This window comes from Vicugna pacos, chromosome 3 (assembly GCF_048564905.1).
Source record: "Vicugna pacos chromosome 3, VicPac4, whole genome shotgun sequence".
Taxonomy (NCBI): domain Eukaryota; kingdom Metazoa; phylum Chordata; class Mammalia; order Artiodactyla; family Camelidae; genus Vicugna; species Vicugna pacos.
Genome location: NC_132989.1, coordinates 2007381 through 2032133, shown reverse-complemented (window position 1 = coordinate 2032133; position 24753 = coordinate 2007381). Strand labels below are relative to the sequence as shown.

Genomic DNA, 24753 nt, shown 5'->3' with positions numbered 1-24753 from the left:
GCAATGTGGATGGACCTGAAGTTTGTCATTCTAAGTGAAGTGGGCCGGAAAGAGAAAGAAAAATGCCATATGACATCATTTATATGAGGAATCTAAAAATTAATGACAGTAATAATAAGGACAAAATGAACAAATTATTATTTTCATTTCTTGAATACGTGTAAGCACATTTGACTGTCTTTTATGGTTGGATTACCATGTTCTGTTGATTCTTATTTTGTAGTTGGCTTTATTCCTTTGGTAGCTATGTAAGTTTGAAAAGCTAAAGCTCTAATCTGTTCTTAGAAACAATAATTAGTACATATATGAAAACTAAAAAAATGTGCAGTATACTGTATATATATATTTACATGCGATATAATGTGTGTGCAGTCGAACTGTAATAATTCTACATAATAAAACTGAAAAGGGCAGGGGGAACAGCCACACCCCTTTATTTGTGAATTGTCGCTGGCTGCTTCTACTCTATAACAGCACAGTTGAGTATGTAGTTGTAACAGAGACCATAATCAGCTAGATTAAAATCAGCAGAGCCACTGGGGAGGCTGGGAAAGATTTATACAATCTGCACTGTTCTCATTAAAGGAAACTCGTGGTTGATGGGGCTTGGACAGAAACAACCAAGTGTGACAGCTGAACAGCCTTCAAATTGTCCCTTGGGAGGCCATAGCTGTGACCCAACTCCAGCGTGCTGTTTCTCAGAGAATGATGTGTACATTACCTGCTCCACCTCACCTGGGCTGCTCCACCTCATCTGAGCTGCTCCACCTTATCTAGGCTGCTCCACCTCATCTGAGCTGCTCCACCTTATCTAGGCTGCTCCACCTCATCTGAGCTGCTCCACCTTATCTGGGCTGCTTCATTTCATCCAGGCTGCTCCACCTCACCCAGGCTGCTCCACCTCACCCAAGCTGCTCCCTCTCACTTTTGCTGCTCCATCTTATTTGGGCGGTTCCACCTCACTCAGGCTGCCAAATGAGGCCCTTAACATGCACCTGAGATGGAGCCTCCAGCTCAATCATCAATAATTTTGGAGAAAGTCCTAGATTTTATGGCTTTTACACCCCAGTTGCTGGGTGGGGACAGGCAAGGATTTAAACAAACAGGAGACCCTCAGACAATATGAGTCCTACAAAGGCTGGCAGGATCCTGATCACGCATCTGTCCCATAAGGATCCTGTTTTACCTGAGTTTTTGCTTCTCGTCCCCTCTAGCTCTTCCAGGCTGCCAGATGGCATTTAATCAGTTGAGAATTTGCACCTGTTCTGCTCTGAGGTCCCAGCTGTGGTTTCTGTCCCTACCATGTGAATGCAGAGGCTGCCTGACCAGAAAAAAACAAGCTCACTTAAATGACCCAAGACGCAGTGGCCCTTACTGACTTGAGAGCCAAGCTGGAAAGGCCCGGAGAGGGAAGGAAGTGTCTGGGACCCCATGGCCACAGCTGGGACAGGTCTCTTGGCTGCCAGTCCTTGCTCTGAACAAACAAAGGGCAGAGATGGTGACACAGGGGGCGTCCAGACATGAGCTTCCCGAACCCTCCTCAAAGTACCCTCTCTGATTTCCAAACTGTATCTGGCCCCAAGAGAACAGCCCACAATGATTCAGCTATGGCCCTTATAAATGCCAAAGCCATAGCATTCATCTGGGGTATGACAGACACCAGACACGGGCTGTGGGAGCAGAGCACAGCCACAGAGGCCTCAGGAGGGAAGCCTGTTCTGTCACTCAGAGGCACTGACGTGTGCCAGGCATCGCCTGGTGCTGGTCATGGATGCAGCTCCAAGGGGTTCCTGATGGGGGGAGGTACCTGATGCAGGGTTCTGTGCCTCACATGGTGATGCCATGCAAAGATCCCAGAACAGGCAACCGGGCATGCAACCTCTCACCTGTGCAATGCAGGATGATCATATACCCCTCAGCCTCGGCACATGCTGAGTGACGTCAGAGCTGTCACTGCATTATCATCATTATGCCTTCTGTTAGCTTTTATCCCTACTTCCACTGACATCACTGTCCTTTTCCCAGATTTTCCTTCTTGTAACTAATCTATTTTCTGAAATACTTTATGCAGCCTTTAGAAGCTGTTCTAAAACCTTTTGGCACAAGGTGCATTGAGTGTATCCTGTGTATGTGTGCCTGTCTGCATGTGCCTGCGTGTTTCCATGTGTCTTCATGTTTCCACGTGTCCGTGTGTTTCCACGTGTCTGCATGTTTCTGCGTGGGACTGCAGGTCTCCACGTGTGTGTGTCTCCATGTGCCTTGCATGTGCTTCAGTCTGTCTGCACCTGTATGTCTGTCTGCCTATGTGTGTGCACACACACTCACATATGTATAAATAACTGCATAATTACATCTGAGTTGGTGGGGGACGAAGTCCGAGAGCAACTTTCCCACATTGGTTTTAGTGGGTTGGCGCATGCTTCAGGAGCCCAGCCACGCTTCCACGGAGTGGCCACCAAAGGTGACTGAGACACGACCTCCTCCTCCTGGGCCCAGTTCCATGGGAAGGAAGTTTGTGGGACGAATTCCTGAATGAACATATAGAAATGCTGCACAACATTACAAATGCACCTGACTTCATAGAAAGGCATGAAGCTGGCCAGCAGCCCAGGGCGGGCATTGCTCCGCAGGGCGAGCGTGGCCACAGTTCCCCTGATGGCTCTTGCAGTGTGGGCTTTGAGACCCCCAAACCCTGTGTCTGCAATCAGAGTTTTGCCTGCAAACAACCTCCTTTGCCTTCTGTAGATTAAAAAATAACTAGAGAACAAAACAAGTTTTCCAACGTTAATTTCTCCTCTTCCTTCCCTTCACAAAGAATATCTACTAACATAGGTTTGAGAATATCACCCCAGGGCGTACTAAAAAGGAAAGTTCCAGAGGGGAGGCACACAGGCTCCCACCCCGTTGGGCACCTGGTGAACATGTGTCTGCATAGTGACCACTGCAAATGGTTCTCCAGGACCAGCTATTATTATAGGAATTGGTGTTCAATGGTCAACTCATAAATAAGATAAAAATTACGACTGAAGAAGAATCCCAGAGAGATCACGGCTTTCAAGCTTGATTTCAAATCAGTCTAATGATACATTTGCTACAGTGGATGAATAGTACTGCCTGCCATATGAGTAAACTATACATGCAGCCACCAAGTCTTCAGCCCCTGTGGCCGCCCTGCCGCTCCCCGCTCCCCACCTCCGGCGGTGAGCTGGGGGGAGCTCAGGATGGAGACGAGCAGGCTGCCCTCTGACAAGTCCTCAGCCATGGCAGCCACCTGCAGTGATGCCCCCTGAAAAGATGCAGGCTGGATAGCACAGGATGCTGGCCCTAGACGGCTAAGGTGCTTATCAAAGGAATGGTTTCGGTGAGCCCAGATCTTGGATCTCCCTGTACCTAGAAATGTACTAAATTACTTAACTTGAGCTATCTGGTTTTCTTTAATTAACAGTAATCTTTTGATGTTCTGACTACCTGGTCTTTGTTGCGATGGCACTTACGTATCCTGGCTCCTCCCCTCCCTCTTTGGAGCAGCCTCTGCCATCCCAAGCTTTAAGTTCTCCAACTAAAACATAACTCTCTCTATATAAAATAAACAACAAGTTTAGCATCCTGTTTAGCAGATGGAACTATATTTAATATCTTATAATAACCTATAATGAAAAAGAACATGAAAAATAATATAAGCAAAATTGAATCACTGTGCTGTACACCAGAAACTAATGATATTGTAAATTGGCTATGCTTCAATTAAAAATTTAAAAAAAAAAACTCTCAACTTTTAGGTTCTGCAATTTTTTACAGAGGACACTACTACATGTTTAAACTGTGACTTTTACGAAGGTAATCAAGGAGGAGGCTGTTTTATGGTCAGTATCAGCTACCATTTATTTGGTCGGTTGTGCAGCAAATGAAATATTTTGTTTTTAAGCCTGCTTTGCAATATCAAGACACCTTTAAATTAAATTGATCCAGAAGCTCCAGTGAAGGAAAACTTGGCTTGCAAAGCTCAACACAGCTGCTTGCATTTTTAATTGTAAATAATAAAAGTCAGCAAGAAGCACCCAACACTTGCAAGGAATCTGGAGCCATCCCTAATCTATGCAGACATTTAGTTTCACTGGTTGTGGGTCATGGAAACACCAGAAGGGTCTAGAATTGCAAGCTGCAGTTAGCACCTGCCCTGCCTCTGCCTCAAAGAAGGGCCCCAAACAGCTCCACGTGGAAGGTGGTGCACGGAAAAAAACTGGTTTCTCCTGTGAACTCAGCCTGCCCACATTCATCTGGAAATATGACACAAGCACACATTTACAGGGCCATTGGGCATTGGCCCAGCTTCCCGAGGTGACTCCACCCAGTTTCCTAGTTTGTTCCCTCCTCCACAAAATGGTTAGAGTTCCCTAAGCATTTTTTCTAGTTTTAAGCATTCCATATCCATGTATTTTTTTCTCTGTGTGCATATGTATTTTATTGAAGTATAGTCAGTTTACAATTCTGTGTCAATTTCTGGTGTACAGCACGATACTTCAGTCATACATGAACGTACATATATTCATTTTCATATTCTTTTTCACCATAAGTTACTATAAGAGATCAAATACAGTTGCCTGTGCTCTACAGTACGAACTTTTTGTTTATCTATTCTATATATATCAGTATCTGCAAATCTCAGCCTCCCAGTTTATCCCCTCCCGCCCTCCTCCCCCTCTGGTAACCACAAGTTTGTTCTTTATGTCTGAGAGTCTGTTTCTGTTTTGCAAATAAGTTTGTCTTTTTTTTAGATTCCACATGTAAGTGATATCATATGGTATTTTTCTTTCTCTTTCTGGCTTATTTCACTTAGAATGACAGTCTCCAGATCCATCCATGTTGCTGCAAATGGCATTATTTTATTCTTTTTTATGGCTGAGTAGTATTCCATTGTATAAATATACCACTTCTTCTTTATCCAGTCATCTGTTGATGGGCAGTTAGGTTGTTTCCATGTCTTGGCTATTGTAAATAGTGCTGCTATGAACATTGGCTGCATGTATCTCTTTGCATTAAGGTTCCCTCTGGATATATGCCCAGGAGTGGGATTGCTGGATCATGTGGTAAGTCTATTCCTAGTCTTTTGAGGAATCTCCATACTGTTTTCCACAGTGGCTGCACCAAACTGCATTCCCACCAGCAGTGAAGGAGGGTTCCCTTTTCTCCACAGCCTCTCCAGCAATTATCGTTTGTGGACTTTTGAATGATGGCCATTCTGACTGGTGTGAGGTGATACCTCATTGCAGTTTTGATTTGCATTTCTCTGATAATTAGCGATATTGAACATTTTTTCATGTGCCTATTGGCCATGTGTATGCTTCATTGGAGAACAATTTGTTTAGGTCTTCTGTCCATTTTCGGATTGGGTTGTCTGTTTTTCATTATTAAGTTGTATGATCTGTTTATACATTCTGGAAATTAAGCCCTTGTCAGTCTCATCTTTTGCAAATATTTTCTCCCATTCCATAGATTGTCTTTTTGTTTTGCTTATGGTTTCCTTTGCTGTGCAAAAGCTTATAAGTTTAATTAGGTTCCATTTATTTATTTTTGCTCTTTTATCTACTGCCTGGGTAGACTGCCCTAGGAGAACATTGCTGAGATTTATATCAGATAATGTTTTGCCTATGTTTCCTTCTAAGAGGTTTATAGTGTCTTGTCTTATGTTTAAGTCTTTAAGCCATTTTTGAGTTTATTTTTGTGTATGGTGTGAGGGACTGTTCTAACTTCATTGATTTACATGCTGCTGTCCAGTTTTCCCAACACTATTTGCTGAAGAGACTGGCTTTACTCCATTGTATGTTCTTGCCTCCTTCATCAAAGATTAATCGACCAAAAGTTTGTGGATTTATTGCTGGGCTCTCAATCCAGTTCCATTGATCCACATGTCTGTTTTTGTACCAACAGCATGCTGTTTTGATTATGTAGCTTTATAGTATCATCTGAAGTCTAGGAGGGTTATTCCTCCAGCTTTGTTCTTTTTCTTCAGTATTGCTTTGGCAATTCTGGGTCTTTTGTGATTCCGTACAAATTTTAGGATTATTTGTTCCAGTTCTGTGAAAAACGTCCTGGGTAATTTGATAGGGATCCCATTATATTTGTAGATTGCTTTAGGTAGTATGGCCATTTTAACAATATTAATTCTTCCAATCCAAGAACATGGGATATCTTTCCATTTCTTTAAGTCATCTTTAATTTCTGTACCCTCTTGGGTTAGAGCTTTTATCATAATTGGATGTTGAATTTTATCAAATGCTTTTTCTGCATCTACTGAGATGATCATGTAATTTTAGTCCTTTCTCTTGGTGTGTGATATTACCTTGATTGCTTTGCATATGTTGAACCATCCTTGTGTCCCTGGGATGAACCCAACTTGATCATGGTGTTTGATCTTTTTTATGTGTGGTTGGATTCTGTTTGCTAATATTTTGTTGAGGATTTTTGCATATGTGCTCATCAACGATATTGGCTGATAGTTTTTTCTTTTTTGGCATATACAATATTTTTATTTTAAGCCAGCACAATCCTTTTTTAGAGAAAGTAAACACAAACCATTAATTAATTGGTTGGCATTTTCATTAATTATAGTGGATCCTCATTATTTGCAGATTCTTTACTTGTGAATTTTTCTACTTTAAAATCTTGATTTCCTTAAACTTTTTGAAACTTATTTGTTCTCCTTCAGCAAAGACCTAAAAACACAGGACTGGAGTTGGGGAGAAATGACTGATCTCTTGGGCAGGATAGTTCTTCCCAGAGGGTGGACTCAGAAATTGTCTGCCCTGTGCTCCATCTCAGGGTAAGACTGTATGTTTTTGGCTCTCACTACAGCGGGGCCCCGGGCAGCCTAGGGGATGGAACACTCTCCCTCTGGCCTCAACTTCCGTTCCCTCAGTCAGGGGGTGGGGATTAAACCAGGGGCCTCACTTCATCCTAAATCCTCCTCAGCTGCCTCTCCCTCAGCCCTGTGCAGTGTCATCCGTCACTACAGGAGAAGATGAGCCAGGCTCAGGAAGGGAGGATGGACAGCAGCCTCCCTTTCCTCAGCGGAAAGCTGGCCCAAAGCCTTCTTGTGGCTGTGACAAGACACTGCATACACTGCAGTGGGGAATGGGACCAACAGCAACTGGGGAGGAACTGACTGCACTCAGGGAGGATGTGGGCTGAGAGATGAGGCTGTGAGGGTAATTCTGCCCCTTGGGGTGGGAAGCTGGGTATGGGCCCGCCTGCGGAAGCCACCATCCCCGTCTGGAGCCTGGGCCTGGGTGAGCTGGTGTAGCTGTCTCATTGCACCTCCCCGCCTCCCAGGTGCCAAAGCCTGGCCAGCTAGGAGTGGCACCCTACCCTGGGCGGCAGGAGGGTGGGGCAATCCTGGGGAACATGGACTCCTGCTGGCCCGCAGAGAACTTGGGGCACCACAGTTCCTGTCCTTCCAGGAGAAATTCCATGTCTGAGCCAGCTTCCTCAGCCCTTCCAGAGGCCAGAGCTCACCCCAAGTTTCTGTGAGCGGTGCATCAGGAACAGGGCCCCTGTCACGTGGGCCCCTCAAAGCTAGCAGCCAATGAGCCAAAGGGAGCCCCGCAGCATGCATCCCATGCCCTTCCCAGCCAGCCCTTGGAGCCCTCTGATGAGCAGGTGGTCCCTCTCCCACGGAGGGAGGAAGCTGCTGGAGCGGAGCTGGGAGAGCACAGGAGACTAGTATAGGATGCCCCCACCAAGGATCCGTGTGCCTTGCTTATTTGAGCAACACAGGTGGGAGGTTTGAACACTGTGAAGCCACTTTGGCTGATGAGTTTCTTTACCGCTGTGCCTCTCCAGCAGGGGGGACCACGTGGACCCTACATTCACTAAGGTCCCTCAGGTCCCAGGATTTGGAAGCACCTTCCTCGTGTTCATGCTAAAGTCCCACATCCTGGGAAGCTCCTCCCTGGGGTGTGAAATGTCCAGGACCTGTGGCTGAGGCAGAAGACCAGGAGAAGAGTAAGAAGTTCATATAGTGTCTCAAAAACCTGGTGAAAGCAACTCTATTTAGTGTCCAGTGGGTAGGACACAGATTGCTGGCCTTCCATAGTTACTGGTTGCTGTGACCCATGGCTTACACTGGTGGGCCACTCAGATGGCATGATGCAGTACAAGGATTCACTGTTGTGCTCAGTCCTGAGGTGGTGCTAATTAACTGTTGCATAGGGAGTGCACAGAGAATGAAAAAGAGAAAGATGACTCCTAGTTCCAGTACAACCTGGCTGTCACCAAAAGGAAGACTTCAACATTGCATGACAAGGCCACATACTTGGATGGGAAGCTAGAGCCCACACAGAGCATGTGCACCATATGCTGGATCTGGAGTGGGCAAGGAGCAAAGTTGATCACACACATGGAGACCAAACTCAAGTCCTGCTGAGTTTGCCCCAGACACAGGTTTCCATCTCCCTAGAAGATGCCAATGTGCAGCTGAGAGTAGTGGCTGCGAAGTGGCTTTGGCACGTCACCCAAAGGAACACCATTCCTTTAACTACCCTGTCTGAGAATACTCACATCGCCTAATTCAGGCGCTGCAACTAATGTCCTGTGGGTGGAGAGAGTTTGGAGCTGACAGCCTCAGAACCATCCCTGCCTAGGGCTGCATAGCATCTTGCGGAGGGTATGGGAGTACTTCCCGACAACAGAACAGGACATGGGTGGACTCACCCATCAGGAGGCAGAACTCCTAGTCCCGGCACGGGACACCCTGGGCCAGGCTCCTAGCCCACAACAGCACCAAGGGAGCCTGATGAGCTACTGGTCCGAACATTCTCTCCGACTGGATCCTCTGTTCTGAAGCCAGACCAGCCCTCCGTCTTCTATCTCACAAGGCTGCTCCCACTGTGCCCTTGGATAGCCCCAGGCATGTGCCCCCTGACCAAACCTAGCCCTGGACTTGGCAGGGAAAGAGGTCAGCCCTGGACAGGGCTCCTGGTCAGTCTCCTGTGCAAATCCTGGGGACCGAGGGCTGAGGGGCAGGAGGTTAGGGAGTGAAGAGGCCACGGGTCTGCTTGGAAGGTGGGAGCCTCAGCAAGGGGCTGGCAGCCCCCCAAGGTCAGCTGAAGGTTGCCCGAGCTGTGGGCAGCCTGCGCGCAGCCGTGCTTGCCTGGGAGGCGACACCGCGTGTGCCGGTACTGCTGTATCACCTCACTTATGGTTCCCAGAACCGCCCCCCCCTGGGGCTTCGCCGTGTCTCCCTGCCTAGGCCTGGTGTCTGGAGGGTGCGGGTCTTCCGCTCCCCTGGCCCTGGTGCTTACTGAAGACCTCTCTCATAAAGAGAGACTGCTCAGAGTGCACCCTCTTCCCGCCTTCCGTACTCTTCAGATTTTAGCTGCCGGGAGATGCCACCTGAGCTCTGGACTGGGCCCATCCAGGAGCCAGTCCCCTGCCCTCTGACTACTGCCTGGCCCCTGCCGCCCAGCCCCTTCTGCCTCGCTGAGGCGAGCAACTTACTCTCACACCTTCCCGGGGGGCTGGAGGGTGGGGTCCTGAGGGTGGGGCCCAGGCATCTCCACACTCAGAAGCCAGCGTGCTCAACAAATGAATGAGCAGAATACGTCTTCCTGCACAAAATGTATCTTGATCGTTTCAGCACCATCCCGATAGCAGGGCCGCATTAAAACGAGCCTCAATCTGTATCTCATTTTTATCAGACTCTGAACATAAGGAAAGAATTAAGCTTTGGAGGAGGTATCATTCCCAAATCTAAGCAGATTTTTGTTTTGGAACTTTCTCCCTTGAAAATCACGAAAGCCAATACTCACAGGCATGCTTTCCTCTGCAATGGCAGTGTAATTTATTTATTTATTCAGGCTACGTGCTCGCTGGGATGGCATCTGGAGATAAACACCCGCTTTTGGTGAGAGTCATGCCCAGCACATACGGCGAATTCAGCCGTACAAATGCACAGAGTGCCTGGCCCTCGTTCTGAAAGAGACTGGTCAGAGGTGGGCACCAAGCGTGGAGTCCTTCCACAGGGACAGTTGACATCTTCCTGGGGGACCTTACCTGGCCCGGGAATGGGGCCCTCCTTACAGGAAGGGGCCCTAGGAACTCCCACGCCTTCCTCTCCCCAGGACCCTGTCCCAGGCCTTCTGCTTTTTGCTTCTTTGTTCCCATCACTCCACGAGATACCTCCCTGCACAGAGACACCCCCAAGCCGGGGGCTTCAAAGTTTAGGGCAATAAAAAGTAACTTCTCCCAGCCGCACACCCCTCAGGGGTCCTCCCCTATGCCATCCGACTGGACCTTATGCAATCACGACTCTAAACGGGGTTTGGTGCCAACTGTGTGCCAGGCATGCCCTTTGGGTACAAATGGTACTCCCTTGACCCCTGGTGGGCCTCACTGGAAGGGTGGAGGAGCCCGGCCACAGGAGATTATAGCTGATGCAGCCAGACCCTAACACGGGCTCCGGCATCACCTCTGGGCCTGCCTAGGGCTCCCTCTGGTCACAGCTTTCCTGAGATGAAGGAAACAGGGAAGGGCAGATCCCAAGATGCCCTCAAAATTCCTGCCCTGGTGTACACACGGTCTCTCCCAGTTATTTAATCCAATGCAAATAAGGTACTGCTGCAAAGGGATTTTGCCAACAGAATCAAGGTCCCAGATCAGTGGACCTTAAGACAGCGAGATATCCAGGTGGGCCTGACCTAATCACACGACTCCCTTTAAAAGCAGTTTTCTCCAGCTAGCTGCAGAAAGGGGGGCCTAGATTCACAGCATGCAAAGGATTTGGCCGGCAGCTGCTAGTGTAAAGATGGAGGGAGCCATGGGGCAAGGAACAGGGGTGACCCAGAAGGGCTCAGAGCAGCCCAGCTGACAGCCAGGAAGGAAATGGGGACCTCAGTCTCACGGTTGCAGGGAGCTCAGTTCTGCCAACAAACTGGATGTGCTCGGAAGAGCCCCAGATGAGCCCAGATGAAGATGCAGCCCAGCCAACACCATGATTTCAGAATTCTGGCCTCCAAACCTGTAAGAGAGTGAATTTCTGTTGTTTCAAGCCACCCAGTTTGTGGTCCTTTGTTATGGTGGCCCCAGGAAACGAATACAGATGTTATTACCCAGGGGCAGGGTGCCATTCAATAGATGCTTGCAAATATGGAAGTAGCTTTAGAATTAGGTAGTGGCTTGAAAAGTTTTGAGACACATGATAGAAGCAGCCTAAACTGCCTTGGAGAGACTATTGGTAGAAATATGGATGTGCAAACCTCTGCCAGCGAGTGCCCAGAAGGAAATGAGTAACATGTTATTGGAAACTGGAGCAAACTTGTAAAGTGGCAGAGAACTCAGCCGGACTGTGTTCTACACAGAACTTGTAAACAAACAAGAGGAGATTTCTAAGCAAAGTTTTGAAGGTGTATCCTGGTTTCCCTCGCCATGTGTAAGTAACATTTGAGAGGGAAGAGAGAAATTGAGGATTTGGGAAATTCTCAGCCTGTTCGGATAGCAAAAGATGCTACCATTGGGAGATTCGTGGTTAGCAAAGCGTGCACTGGTGTGAAAGCCAACAGTGTGGCTGAAGAGATTGAGGGTGTGTCTCATGGACGCACTCAACCATCTCAGCAGAAGCCAGCCTAGAGATGGGGTACCCAGGAAAGATCTGTGGAGGACCTTCTTGTCTGACGGCGTGGATCTCCGTGACAAACACAGGAGACCCACAAGTTTTTGGGAGAATGTTAATCAGCAGAAACACTGCCAGTTTAGACAGAAAGAGACGGAGTGAGAAAGGGCTATTGGACTTCTGAAATCCTACAGGCAGGAAACAGGCTGATAGTTAATGAGTTGCTGACATGTTCTGTCCTTCAAGAGAAAGAATGACTCCAAGAGTGGAGTCTTGGGCCCAGAGGGCAAAGCCTTGAATCACAGAGGATTGTTCTCAGGTCTTGAAACTGAACAGAATTTGCCCTGCTGGATTTTGGTATTGCTTGGACCAGAGACTCCTTTCTTTCCTTCCTTCCTTCTTCCCTCTCTCCTTCCCTTCCTATTTTTTTTTAAAGTAACTTTTCTTTTTTAGAGCAGTTTCAGGTTCACAGCAAAATTGAGTGTGAAGTACAGAGAAGTTACACCCTCTCCCCACAGTGTCTCGCCACTATCAAAATCCCACAACAGAGGGGTACGTACGTATGTTATAATCGATACGCCTACATTGACACATCATTATCACCCAAAGTCCATAGCTTACATTAGGGTTCACTTTTTTTTTTAAATTTTATTTTATTGAGTTATAGTCAGTTTACAATGTTGTGTTAATTTCCAGTGTAGAGCACAATTTTTAGTCATACATGAACATACACATATTCATTGCCACATTCTTTTTCACTGTGAGCTACCACAGATCTTGTATATATTTCCCTGTGCTGTACAGTATAATCTTGTTTATCTATTCTATATATACCTGTCAGTATCTACACATTTCGAACTCCCAGTCTTTCCCTTCCCACCCTCCTCCCCCATGGCAACCACAAGTTTGTATTCTATGTCTATGAGTCTGTTTCTGTTTTGTATTTATGTTCATTTGTCTTTTTCTTTTCTTTTCTTTTTATTAGATTCCACATATGAGCGATCTCATATGGTATTTTTCTTTCTCTTTCTGGCTTACTTCACTTAGAATGACATTCTCCGGGGACATCCATGTTGCTGCAAATGGCGTTATGTTGTCATTTTTTACAGCTGAATAGTATTCCGTTGTATAAATATACCACAACTTCTTTATCCAGTCATCTGTCAAAGAACATTTAGGCTGTTTCCATGTCTTGCTATTGTAAATAGTGCTGCTATGAACATTGGGGAGCAGGTGTCTTTTTGAAGTAGGGTTCCTTCTGGATATATGCCCAGGAGCAGGATTACTGGGTCATATGGTAAGTCTATTTTTAGTCTTTCGAGGAATCTCCATACTGGTTCACTCGATGCTCTATATTCTATGGGTTTTGACAGATGTATCCACTATTATAGTAGATTCACTGCCCTAAAAATCTCGTGCTTTGCCTATGCATCCCTCTCTCCCCTCCAGTCCCTGGAAACCATTCGTCTTTTTTTCTGTCTCCACATTCTTGCCCTTTCCAGAACATCATAGAGTTGGAATCATAGTATATAGCCTTCTCAGATTGTTTTCTTTCACTTAGTAATACACATTCATGTCTCTTTCATGTCTTTTCATGACTTGACAGCTCATTTCTTTTTAGTGCTGAATGACATTCCATTGTCTAGCTATACCACAGTTCACTCAGTGCTTTGGATAACAGTCCTTTATCAGGTATGTCTCTTGCAAATATTTTCTCCTAGTCTGTGGCTTGACTTCTCATTCTCTTTACATTGCCTTTCACAGAGCAGAAATTTTAGATTTTAATGACGTCTACCTTATCCGTTCTTTCTTTCATGTATCATGACGTTGTTGTTGTATCTAAAAAGGCAACACTACGCCCAAGGTCGTCTAGGTTTTCTCCTGTGTTATCTTCCAGGTATAGTTGCATCTTTTCCATTTAGGTTTATGATCAGTTTTGAGTTAATTTTTCTGAAAGATGTAAGATTCATTTTTGTTGTTGTTGTTGGCGAGAGGTATGTGGATATCCAGTTGTTCTTGGACCATTTTTTGAAAAGACTTTATTTGCTCCACTGTATTGCCATTTGCCCTTTTGTCAAAGATCTGATGACTACATTTGTGTGACTCTCTGTTTCTGGGCTTTCTGTTCTCTTTTACTCATTTGTCTACTCTTTCGCCAGCACCACACTGTCTTGATTACTACAGCATTATAGCAGTCTTGCAGTCAAGTTATGTCGGTCCTTTGACTCTGTTCTTTTTCAATACTGAGTCACCCATTCTTGGTCTTTTGCGTCTCTATACAGACTTTAGAATCAGTTTGTTGATAGCCACAGAATGACTTACTGGGGCTTTGATTGGAATGGCATTGAGTTTATAGATCAAGTTGGGAAGTACTGGCATCTTGACAATATTGAGTCTTCCTATCTGTGGATGCCAAATGTCTATTTAGCTCCTCTTTGATTTCCTTCATCAATTTTGTAGTTTTTCTGCTGTAGATCTTGTACGTATTTTGTTAGGTTTCTACCTAAATACTTCATTTGGGGGAGGGGTGCTAATATAAATGACATTGTGTTTTTAATTTCAAGTGCCATATGTTCATTGATGGTACATAGGAAAGTGATTGGCTTTTGTATATTAACACTGTATCCTGCAACCTTGCTATAATTGTCTATTCTGGCAGTTTTTTTGCAAAGGGGAGGTCAGTTCTTTCAGATTTTCTTCATAGACAATCATATCATCTGCAAGCAAAAAATAGTTTTATTTTTCCCTTCCCATACAGTGTACATTTTATTTCCTTTTCTTGTCTTATTGCTTTAGCAAGGACTTTCGGTACAATGTTCAAAAGGAATAGTGAGAAGGAATACCCTTGCCTTCTTCCTGATCATAGCAGCAAAGCTTCTAGTTTCTCACCATTAAATATGATATTTGCAGTCAATTTTTTTGTAGATGTTCCTTATGAAATTGAGGAAGTTCCCCTCTGTTCCTAGTTTGCTGGGAGTTTTTATCATGAATGGGCATTGGATTTTGTTGTATCCTTTTTCTATGGCTATTGATATGATCATGTGATTTTTCTTCTTTAGTCTGTTGATGTGATGGATTATATTGATTGAATTTTGAATGTTGAACCAGTCTTGCAAAAAATGGAATAAATCCAACTTGGTCATTGTGTATAATCAATTTCTGTACTGTTGATTTGCTAATATTTTGTTGAGAATTTTTGCATCTATGGTCATGAGAAATATTGGTCTGTAGTTTTCTTTTCTTTGAATGCCTTTGTCTGGTTTTGTGTTAAGGAAAAACTGGCCTCACAGAATGAGTTAGGAAGTTTGCCCTATGACCTCACTTCTTTGATGGACCTAGGAAGAGTTGTTGATTTTCAGTTTCTTCAGCCTTTAACTTGTTAGGATGGAGTATCAACTTCCCAGCTCCTCACGTGCCCGACAGGAAGCAGTAACTCTTGTGACCCTTCCTAACTTCCATTCCTCAACTCCCTTTGGAGTAGGAACAGTCCGTCACTATTATCGTATGTCTGTCCTACCACTGTGTTTTGAAATCAGAAAATTTGTTTTCTGGTTTCACAGGTCAGAGATGGAGAGGAATTTTGCCCCAGGATGGATCATACCAAGAGTCTCTCCAATACTGGGATTTAGATGATTCAAGTCATGAGATTGGAGCTGATGAGATTTAGATGAGATTTTGGATTTAGAGCTGTTATGGGATGGGTTGAGACTTGTGGAGATGTTGGGATGGGATGAGTGTATTTTGTACGTGGCGTGGATGTGAGTTGGGGACAAACAGAGGGCAGACTGTAACAGGCTGAACTGTTGCTCCCCAAAAGATATGTACAAACTCGTAACTCCAGGAACCTGTAAATGTGACCTACTTAGAAAAAGTGCCTCTACATATGCAGTTAGATTAAGAACCTTGAGACGAGCAGATCATGTAGAATTATCTGGTGGATGCTAAATTCACTGACAAGTGTCCTTATAAGAAAGAGGCAGATGGAATTTTGAGACAGACATACAAGAGGAAGAGGTGATACACAAATGCAGTGGAAATGAAGAGATGTGGCTTCAGGCCACCAGAAGGTGGAGAGGCAGTACAGATTTTCTCCTAGAGCCTCTGAAAGGAACAGGGCCCTGCTGACACCTTGACTTCAAGATTCTGGCCTCCAGACTTGTGAGAGCATAAATTCTGTTGCTTCAAGCCACCCAGTTTGTGGTATTTTGTCACAGCAGCCCCAGGAAAATCACATCCCCGTTTGCTCTTTTGTACAGTTTGCAGCCAGGCCAGCTGACTCCCTGCTGTGAGGTCTAGCTGAGAGTGAAGGGCTGGGTGACGGGGAGACCCCACCCACACTGAGGACTGCGGACTGTGAGAGCTGAGCAACAGGGAGACCCCACCCATCCATGTGGATGTCCTCGTGCTGGGCAGTGTGACAAGGGAGAGCTGAGCAAGCAGGCATGGGTGGTGCTGTGAGCAGCTTCAGGCTAGTGTGTGACGCCAGGAGGGCAGAGCGATTACTTCACAGGACCCAGAGGTCAGAGTCAGCTCAAAAAAGGTGTCTTTCCTCATGACCTGCATGCTCCAACCAGGGCACAAAGCAAGTGAGGCTTCAGGTTCAGATAACTCCTGATTTTGGGTTAAGCTGGAGGGGTCAGGACACAGAGTCCCCCGGGCCTTCCCCCCTCACCCCCCGACCCCACTCCCATGCCCAGCTATTGCTCCAGTCCCCTCTGTGACCCTCCTGTGTCAGGCAAGGCAACGTCCTGCATGGACAAGCCAGTTGTAAGCATGGTCGTCTGTGAGCTTAGCAGGCAGCTGCTGCTTCCAAAAGGAAACCCGTTTTCTACGAGATAGGGCATCAATGGGCGGGTCTGGATCTGCGGCTGGTATCTGCACCCTGAGGAGCCCCGGCTCACCCAGACTGTGCCCCACAACCTGAGACAGTCTCCCTTCTCCCCACACTGTCCTTTCTGTGCGCTCCCTCCTCTTTCCTGTGGGCTCACTCGCGTCGGGCAGTCAGGATCTCAGCAGCCCTTAGAGGCCTGAGTGCTGACCCTACGTGGGTGTTAAGTGTTTGTCTCCTCGCCTGTAAGAAGGGTAAACAGAGCTCCCCTCTGGGGAGCTTCTGTGAGCACTCAGAGCAAGGCCAGCACACAGGAGCAGACTTGTGTTTGATTCAAGATGACTCACTTACTGGGCACTTGGGAACGGGCCCCCAGGCTTGCCCTCTGACCCACCCCCATCATCTCCATTCCTAATCTTCATTCCCAAGAGGCGCATCTCAACACTACCGTCACATTAGGAAACAAACCATCCTGTAGAGCATCACTTCCACTGGAAAATGCAGCCCAAGGTTCAAACAGCTGCATCTAAGGGATATTCCAAGTCTGCACATTCTCTGCTTGTCCTCACCTTCCACGGCGTGGGAGCCGGATGGCTGCACCCGGCCCCTTGCTCCCTTCCAGGGCATCTGCCCCAAAAGCCTCTAAAAAAGGGCCGGCCTCATTAGCCTCTCAGCACCAGATCCACGGGCTAGGCATGGGAATGGGGTAGCCACTACTGGTGGGCAGGGGCGCCCCAAACCGTGGAGGAGGAGACCCCGTGGGCAGCAGCCTCAGGTTGTCTGTGCATCTTCAAGACGCCTGTGGGGCCTTGGCCCTCCACATACGGCTGGGTCTCTGCACCCTGCCCTTTACCCATTCTAGGGAACACGCCCCTTTCCCTAATACTCCAGCCTTCAGGAGGGACAGATGGGGGAAGTGAGTTGCCCATTATCTTAGCTCACACTTCTTTCCTCTGGGCGAGAGAAAGGGGCAAAGTTTGTGACAGGAGACAAGAGTGAAATGCAGGGGACCCTAGGAAAATGTGCTGCTTCAGACCCGGTGGGAGAACGTGCTGGAGAGTCAGTGCGCGCCAGCGCAGCCCAGGAGAGCAGCCACTCGTGATGGGATGATACGGGACACGGTAGTCCTCGTGAGCGGGAGCCCGGCCCGCAGAGCACAGCCTGGACGCGGGTCCTGCTCATGGCTCCCTGCCCCTGCAGCCGGGGTCTCCTCCCCTGGGCACTGCACGTGGCCCCTGGATGGCTCTCCTGGGTTGGTGAGCAGCTCCCGTTGTCTTTGAATCGATACCCTCCCCACTCTGCCCCTGCGGGCCTGCTTCCCTCTGAGGAAGCTGAGGGATGAGACAGAGCAGCCCTTCTGGGAAGCGGGACCACCCCTGCCTTCAGACTGGCTGGAGGACCAGCCCTGTGGCTTTTCACTTTCAAAATGAATCAGGGAAAATTACCTCCTGGGCAAACCCACTGCTGTTCCAAGTTTCCAGATGGGTGCCAAAAGCCGGAGATATTATGTGGATATGGAAATCAGTTGCAAATGTGAAAACTGACTGCAATTTGCATGTCTTTCAAGTTTGATTCAAACCCATAGCTAATAATTAAACTGGCAGCAGTGAGAGGAGAGGGAGCTCCTCACAGGTGAGGCCAGTGGGGCATCAGAGGTGCATCCGTGAAGTGTGGTCTCACGCCAGGGTTGGTGCCCCAACCAACACAGCTGCCTCCAAGAGGGCATTGCATCAAGTTGCAAACCAAACCAGAGCCCCCACCCCAAGTGACTGCATACACTGCGGCTTTCTGTGGTATTTGAAAATGTCCGAAGGACTGATTTTTATTTTTCCCTCTCTCCTAAAACGTGTGTGTGTGCTGATTTTGGGGGCCTTCAGAGAAGATGACTTGTGGAAACCAGCACCAGCCATTTCCCATCTCACTCCCCTCTCTCCACTGTCCCCTTTTTCTGCCTTTAAAAGGAACAGGATTGACTTTGTCTCATCGATGCGGGATGTGGGCTTCAAGGCTCTGGAGAGCTGAGCACAGTCAGGAAACGAGCTGGCGGGTGTCCAGTATTTTTGCTGTAAACATCTTTGCCGTAAGCAGTTCTACCGCACAACTGATTGGCTGTAGGGCAATTTTGCCGTAAGAGATAAAATAACTGTAATTCACAGTAGTCTTTGGGAGCACTAATTATCGATTCTTTAGCTAACTGAGATACAATTTGTTCTCTAATGCTTTCTTTACCAAATTTATCATGAGGTATTAGAAGCTGAAGGGAAAAGAAGATCAAGGGCCTCCCACCCCCCAAAAAGAAATGCTTCTGTGATTCCTGATGAGGGTAAGCTTCTTGAAAATGGTGAAAACTTCTTGCTATTTGATAATGGAGTACATGATGTAGACAGAATTTTGGTATGTGGCACAGAATCTGGTTTAGATTATTTGGCAAAATATAAGGACTGAACACGTGATGGGACATTTAAATGAAGTCCAGACATGTATTACCATTAATACACAATAAATGTATTGATAAGATATAGCATCCTTCATCTGCTCATTTTATTTCCAGAGAAATCTGAAGAGACAAAAGTTTTTTTTATATCATAAAGAACTTACATCTGACATTAGATCCTGAATCCTTAATGATCAACTTTGAGACAGAGTCACTTTCTCTAAGACATACCCAAATACAACCATAACCATGAATCTACACACATTCAAATGTATTCAAACATTTTTCTTTTTTCTTTTGGGTTTTTTTTCGGCGGTGGGGGTAGGTAATTAGGTTTATTTATTTACCTACTAATGGAGGTGCTGGGGGTTGAACCCAGGACCTCGTGCATGCTCAACAGTCACTGTACCACTGAGCTATCCCCCCCTCCATCAAACATTTTTCATGTCTCCATTTTTTCACAATAGACTCTTTTAAAGATTTTGTCATTAATTTCTCATGTTTCATTATGTTCTTTTTGTCTTTTCCATTATGTCCTTTTTCACCTTTTATAGCAAGAATACCAAGAAGCCTCCCAGCCACGAGCCTAGGCTCAGCTCTGGCCACCGGCAGCAGTGCTATGTGACGGGCTTGGGCCGGGCTCGGGCTGAGGAGGGAAGGGCGCTGCCCTCAGGGCAGCCCAGGCTGCACAACTCTGACCTGAAACCTCAAAAGGAACGCACCCACCTGGGCAGGTGGCTACAGACACCTGCAGCCTGTTCCCACAACCTGCAAGCTAAGGCATGCCTGAATTTTCAAATGGCTTAAAGAAGAAAACCAAAACAAGACAAAACATTTCACAACACATGACATACACGTTCTAATCTCACAGGCGGTTTTATTGGGAGCATAGCATGTCAGTCTGCTCAGAAGCCCAGGCTGCCTTCATTTAACAGCAGGCCTGAGACATTTCAACAGACGTCATGATGGCTTGAAAAATGAAGTATTATTTTCTACCTGGCCTTTTATAGACAGTCGGCTGACCTCTGCCCTAAACAAACGGAAGATTCAGTCGTTTTTGATGAAATGTCAAAGCAGCTTCATTTCAGCTCCACGTTGGTCTCACAGCTGCATTAGACGTGGGTCTTGCATTTTTGCCCACCTTTACAGAGTGTAAAGCTGAGCTCAAAGCATTTCGTATTTTAGGAAGTGCAAACGCCTTAAGGAGTGACAACAAACTAACAGAATCCATTCCCTCCGCCACAGGTTTAAGGGCAAACAGATTTTGAAATAAAGCACATGGGTGAGCTTGACCCTGTACACGAACCAATCAATGTCAGAGGGCAAGCTCCGTAACAGGAAAGTAAAAAAACAAAACAGGAGACACAACAGGTCCTGAGCCAAACACTAGCGATGATGGTCAGACAATGGGATTGTGCGCCATTCCTGCCAGTCTCTTGAGGGTCTGCTCACCTGATGGGATCCACTGGGTTCCAGGCATCATGACACTTAGCTCCTGGGCTGCCTGAGGATGGCAGGAGATCCCCAGCCTACCTGCTCCTCTCCTTCCCCCGGTATTCCCAGTGTCCGATCCCCCTCGTGCCCCTCCCGTGTCCAGAATGTGGAGGCAGAGCCGGAGCACCAGGAGTGGAGGGAGCGGTGGGAGGTGGAGTCAGTGCACCTGGGCTGGGGACCAGTGTGCTGTGGGAGTCACTGCCTGGCTTTACAGGGTTCTTGGCAACTTTGTTTCAGCCTTAGTGACTAAAGGTCTGACAGATGGATTTTCTGCTACTTCTTGGAAGGGGTTATGCTTAAAAAAACTTAACTCTGGAGCCAAGGTTTATAGAATAGTATAAAATGGCTCTTGATGGCTTTTTTTTTTTTTACTCTCTTAAGTCTCCACATAGACAGACCATAGTCTCTAACAATTATTCATGGGAGGGAAAAGTCCTGGAGAATAATCCTCTAGTGGTACAATGTCTTCAGTACCACACCCCTGTATGCCCAGAGTGTTGGGGCTTTATGCGTTCCCAAGTGATGGATAAGGAGAAGGTGAGCCCCAGAGCACTCAGCGCTAACTCACAGGGAGAGGCCACCAGCCGGGTCCCACTCCCTGCTTTCTAGAGGCCTGTTAGCAGCCGAGGTGTGTGCAGCCCTGATGCCACATGAGTGCTGGATAGTATCTGTTTTCAGGACAAGGAGGTGCCAATGGGCCACTGAAGGCTGAGCTGAGAACCCCTGAGCGGGGTATGCCTGGATTTGGAACAGCATTATGAATGGAGAAGATTCACTTTTGTTTTAGTTGCCCAGGGATCTCCAAGCTAGATGGAGAGAGAGAGGGAGAATAGGTTTGGTGGTAGCTAAGTCCCTTGGCCTGTGGATCTTGTCCTGTGTGCTCCTTAGAAACATCTGTGGAGCGTGCGTGTCCACAGAGATGCTGACTGAGGGGCCCGGGATCGGTGTGTGCACGCACATGTGTTGGTGTCTTCTGAGGCCCTGGCCCGAGCCCAGTGTGTGGCCACGGTGAGAACCAGGCACTCCACCTCGGGGGAACTTGCTCCTCAGGGGCTGCCCCGCCCCCAGCACTGCTCCAAGTTCCGTGAGGACAAGGATCCAGCTGCTGCCGCCTCGCCTCTCTGGTCATGAGGTCTCGGTAACTGTCCTTTCTGACACATCGTCACCTCTGCTGCGCCCTCGCTGCCCCTCCCTGTCGTTGAGGATAAGGAGAAGAGGCCGCCCGGGGCCAGACCGCCCCTGGAATGGGCCTGAACTCTGAGAGCTCCGACCCCTGATGGACCAGACACTGTCAAGAGCAGCTGCTCACACGCCTGCACTACAGTAAGGAACCTTGAGAGAACAGGCCCACCTCTCATTTTGGAGGCTGGTAAGTACAAACCAAATGAGACGAACAGAGACTAGGGATATAAGTTAGCAAATTAAAAAAAGAATCAAAACCCCTTATGAACGTCACTTTCTAGAAGGGCTACTTTCCATGTCTTCTTGGAATAGGTCGGCTTCCCAAGGGTGCACATCCCTAGGTGACCCCAAATTCATGCCCACTGAGAACCTTAGCACGTGCCCTTATCTGGAAATAGGGTCTTTGTAGATGTCATCAAGGTAAGTATCTTGCAAAGAGATCACCCTGGATTAGATGAGCCCTGAATCCAATGATAAGTGTCCTTACAGGAGAAAGGAGAGGGAGACTTGAGACACAGAGACACAGGAAGACGGCCAGATGAAACGGAGGCAGAAATTAGGGTGATGTAGCCACAAGCCCAGGGACACCAGAGGCACCAGCAGCTGGCAGTGGCAGGAAAGAGCCTCCCCTAGAGCCTCCAGAAGGACACAGCGTGCTCACACCTTGACCCTGGCCTCCAGACTTGGGAGAGAGTGCATCTGCATTGCAGTAAGCCCTGTTTGCGGTACTGCGTTAGGGCAGCTCCAGAAAGCTAACACTGCACCTGTGAACTCATTCTTAAAAACATCCAGGGCTTAGGACGCAAGTGGAGCAGTGCCGCGGGGCGGGGCACGGCCTCGAGGCTCCTTCCTGGCAGGGCTGTAGGAGAGGTAATTTAAAGTACCATCTCTGGGAGGTCTCAGTGAGCCTCTCGGTGCGTAGATCTTTGAGGGGCTACTGCAGAGCAGTCTGGGGTGGCCTGTGGTGAGAAGGAAAGGGGATCGCCCATTTCTCTACTTTCCCCTTTGTCTTCCCATGAGGGGCTCTCCCGGGGACACACTAAGACACCCCAAACCAAGCGGAAAGCAGCATCAATGCGTATCTTCAAAAAATATCTTAAAATTAGCACTTGTCTTTTGTTTCTGAATAGAAATGGGGCAGAAGAGCAAAAATTAATTACTTTTTAAAATAGGTACTTTGTACTATTTTCATGTTTGACTAAAAACTGGGCAGTGAAAGAGTATTTATAGGATGACCTTGAGGTGACTAGACTCTCAGCTTAGGTTGGAAGATCACAATACAACCAGACACTGACCTGTCTACCAGAGGGAAATGGAATGAAAGGAAAGGCTGTGGGGTCTAGGCCGAGTGGCCCACGTAGGAGGGGCGGCTCAGGCCTGAATGTGGCCCCGGAGGAGAGATTCTGTTCACACGGGGTACACCTGCAGTGTTCAGATGGGCAGAGAGTTAGAAATAAGTAGACCGCTTTCATAGAGACAACTCATCCTTTTCTGCTTATCAAGAATGGAGAAAGGATGAAAGAGCGGTTAGCTGTGCTGCTGGAGGCCTGGGGTTGTGACCATGCAGTGGCCCCTGAGTACTGCGTGCAGCCTACCCTCAGGGGAAGAGCCACCGTGCTGCGGCGGCCGCCTCAGTAGGGCTGAGCCCCAGATCCGAATGCGTGTGTGCTCCTGGCTGCCCGCGCAGCCCGAGAGCACCTCGTGGGAAGGCTGCTCACTGCGTTTGCAGGAAGAACTCCCCTCCTGCAGCTGTACCTTCTGATCCCTTGGTGCAGCCATGATTACCCCAAGCTAAGCTGCCCACCGCCCTCACAGCCACCTTCCATCCTGAGGCAGCCGTGCACCTCCTGGGACAGGGCCCTTGGAATGACTTCCTGGGGTCTTCATTTCAAGGAAGCATGCAGGGGTTGAGAACAACATATTCAGAGAAGTGATTCTCATTAAAAGCAGTCACCTCTATGGTTTCTTTTCCTTCTATGTTAGTTTCTTCATTCGTCGATTGTGCTTGTCAATGGTTAAGGTTGTCCGGTCCACCGCTGCAGTGAGGTCGTCCAGGGCCTCATCCTGCCTCTCCAGCTCCGTCTCGGCATCCAAGGCAAGATCCTTCAGTTTCTTCAGGATCTGCAAGAGAGGTACAGATGACAGGAAGGGCTGCCTTTTCTTCTCACAAAAACAGAGACTATTTCTTTCCATCAGTTTTACAACACTTAAGAAATTCGGTGACAATGAGTGTGATGAAGACCCTGAGCACAGAGCCAGAGCCTGCGGCTCTGAGCCTGGGTGCGGGTCTCAGCTCGCCACTTTCTGGCACTAGCTGCTGGGAGATGACGTATCTGCCCTCTGGCCCCGGCTCCAGGTTATCGGCAAGGAGACTGACCACACGGCCCAGGAGGTGCACCCCTGGGGCATCGCTTCATCCAGCCCATGGTTCGCTGTTTCAGTTGATGCTGACAGCCTTGCTGGGGATGTTACCACATTCATGTGGAATTCCTGCAAACAGCAGCATGGCAGGCTGGCACAGGGCGGAACCAGGGACCTGGAGCCAACAACTTAGATCTGGGTTCCAGCTCTCGCCTAATCACTGTTTTCACTACTTGTCTAAACCCAAGCACCTAGGTGCAGACTAAAGCTGGAAAAACAAAACTGAAAAAGAAAAACAAAATCCTTTTTCTCTGTATGTTTGAAATACCGTACATACAAATACAAAAGGTGGAACAAAACAGCAGAAATAACACAAGGCAATGAAGCAGTTACACGACACAACCCCATGAGCCTAGCGGCAAGTGCTGGGAGACGGCCCTGGGGTTCTGCGGGGAGGAACGGGCAGCACCAGCAGGCACAGACGTGTGGAAGACACACAGAAATGCATAAACCACGGCGATGCCACAGGGGAGGGTGGCGCCCGCAGGGTGGAGGGCTCTCCAGCACAGCCAGATCAAGGAAGCTGGATGGCAGCCCCTCGCCCCCAGAGGTGGGACTCCTGTCATACTTCATACAGTTCCATGAACTGGGTGAGAGCAGCCATTTTATTACAATCCTTTTGAGACTAGCTGCATTGTGAAATGTGCTTTTAATTACACAGTTACTGAACCTGGGTTTAAAAATTCAATGTCCTTAAGCTGACAGCAAAAAGAAATGATTTTACGAGAAATCTTAGTGACCAACTACTTGCAATAAATGTTAATACCTCTTTTCTTTTAGAGAAAGTTT

At 47.6% G+C, this 24753-nt stretch overlaps 1 protein-coding gene across 3 annotated transcripts in view; it reads right to left on the bottom strand.

The window, feature by feature from the left end:
* Positions 1–18952: 18952 nt before the first annotated feature.
* The window catches only part of SNAP47 (synaptosome associated protein 47), a 60674-nt gene continuing 54873 nt past the window's right edge, over positions 18953–24753 (bottom strand). For all 3 annotated transcript variants that reach the window (XM_072952587.1, XM_072952600.1, XM_072952591.1), the window contains one exon: positions 18953–23664. In XM_072952587.1, coding sequence (XP_072808688.1) covers positions 23518–23664 — 147 coding nt within the window. In that variant the 3' untranslated portion in view covers positions 18953–23517. The remainder of the gene's footprint in view (positions 23665–24753) is intronic.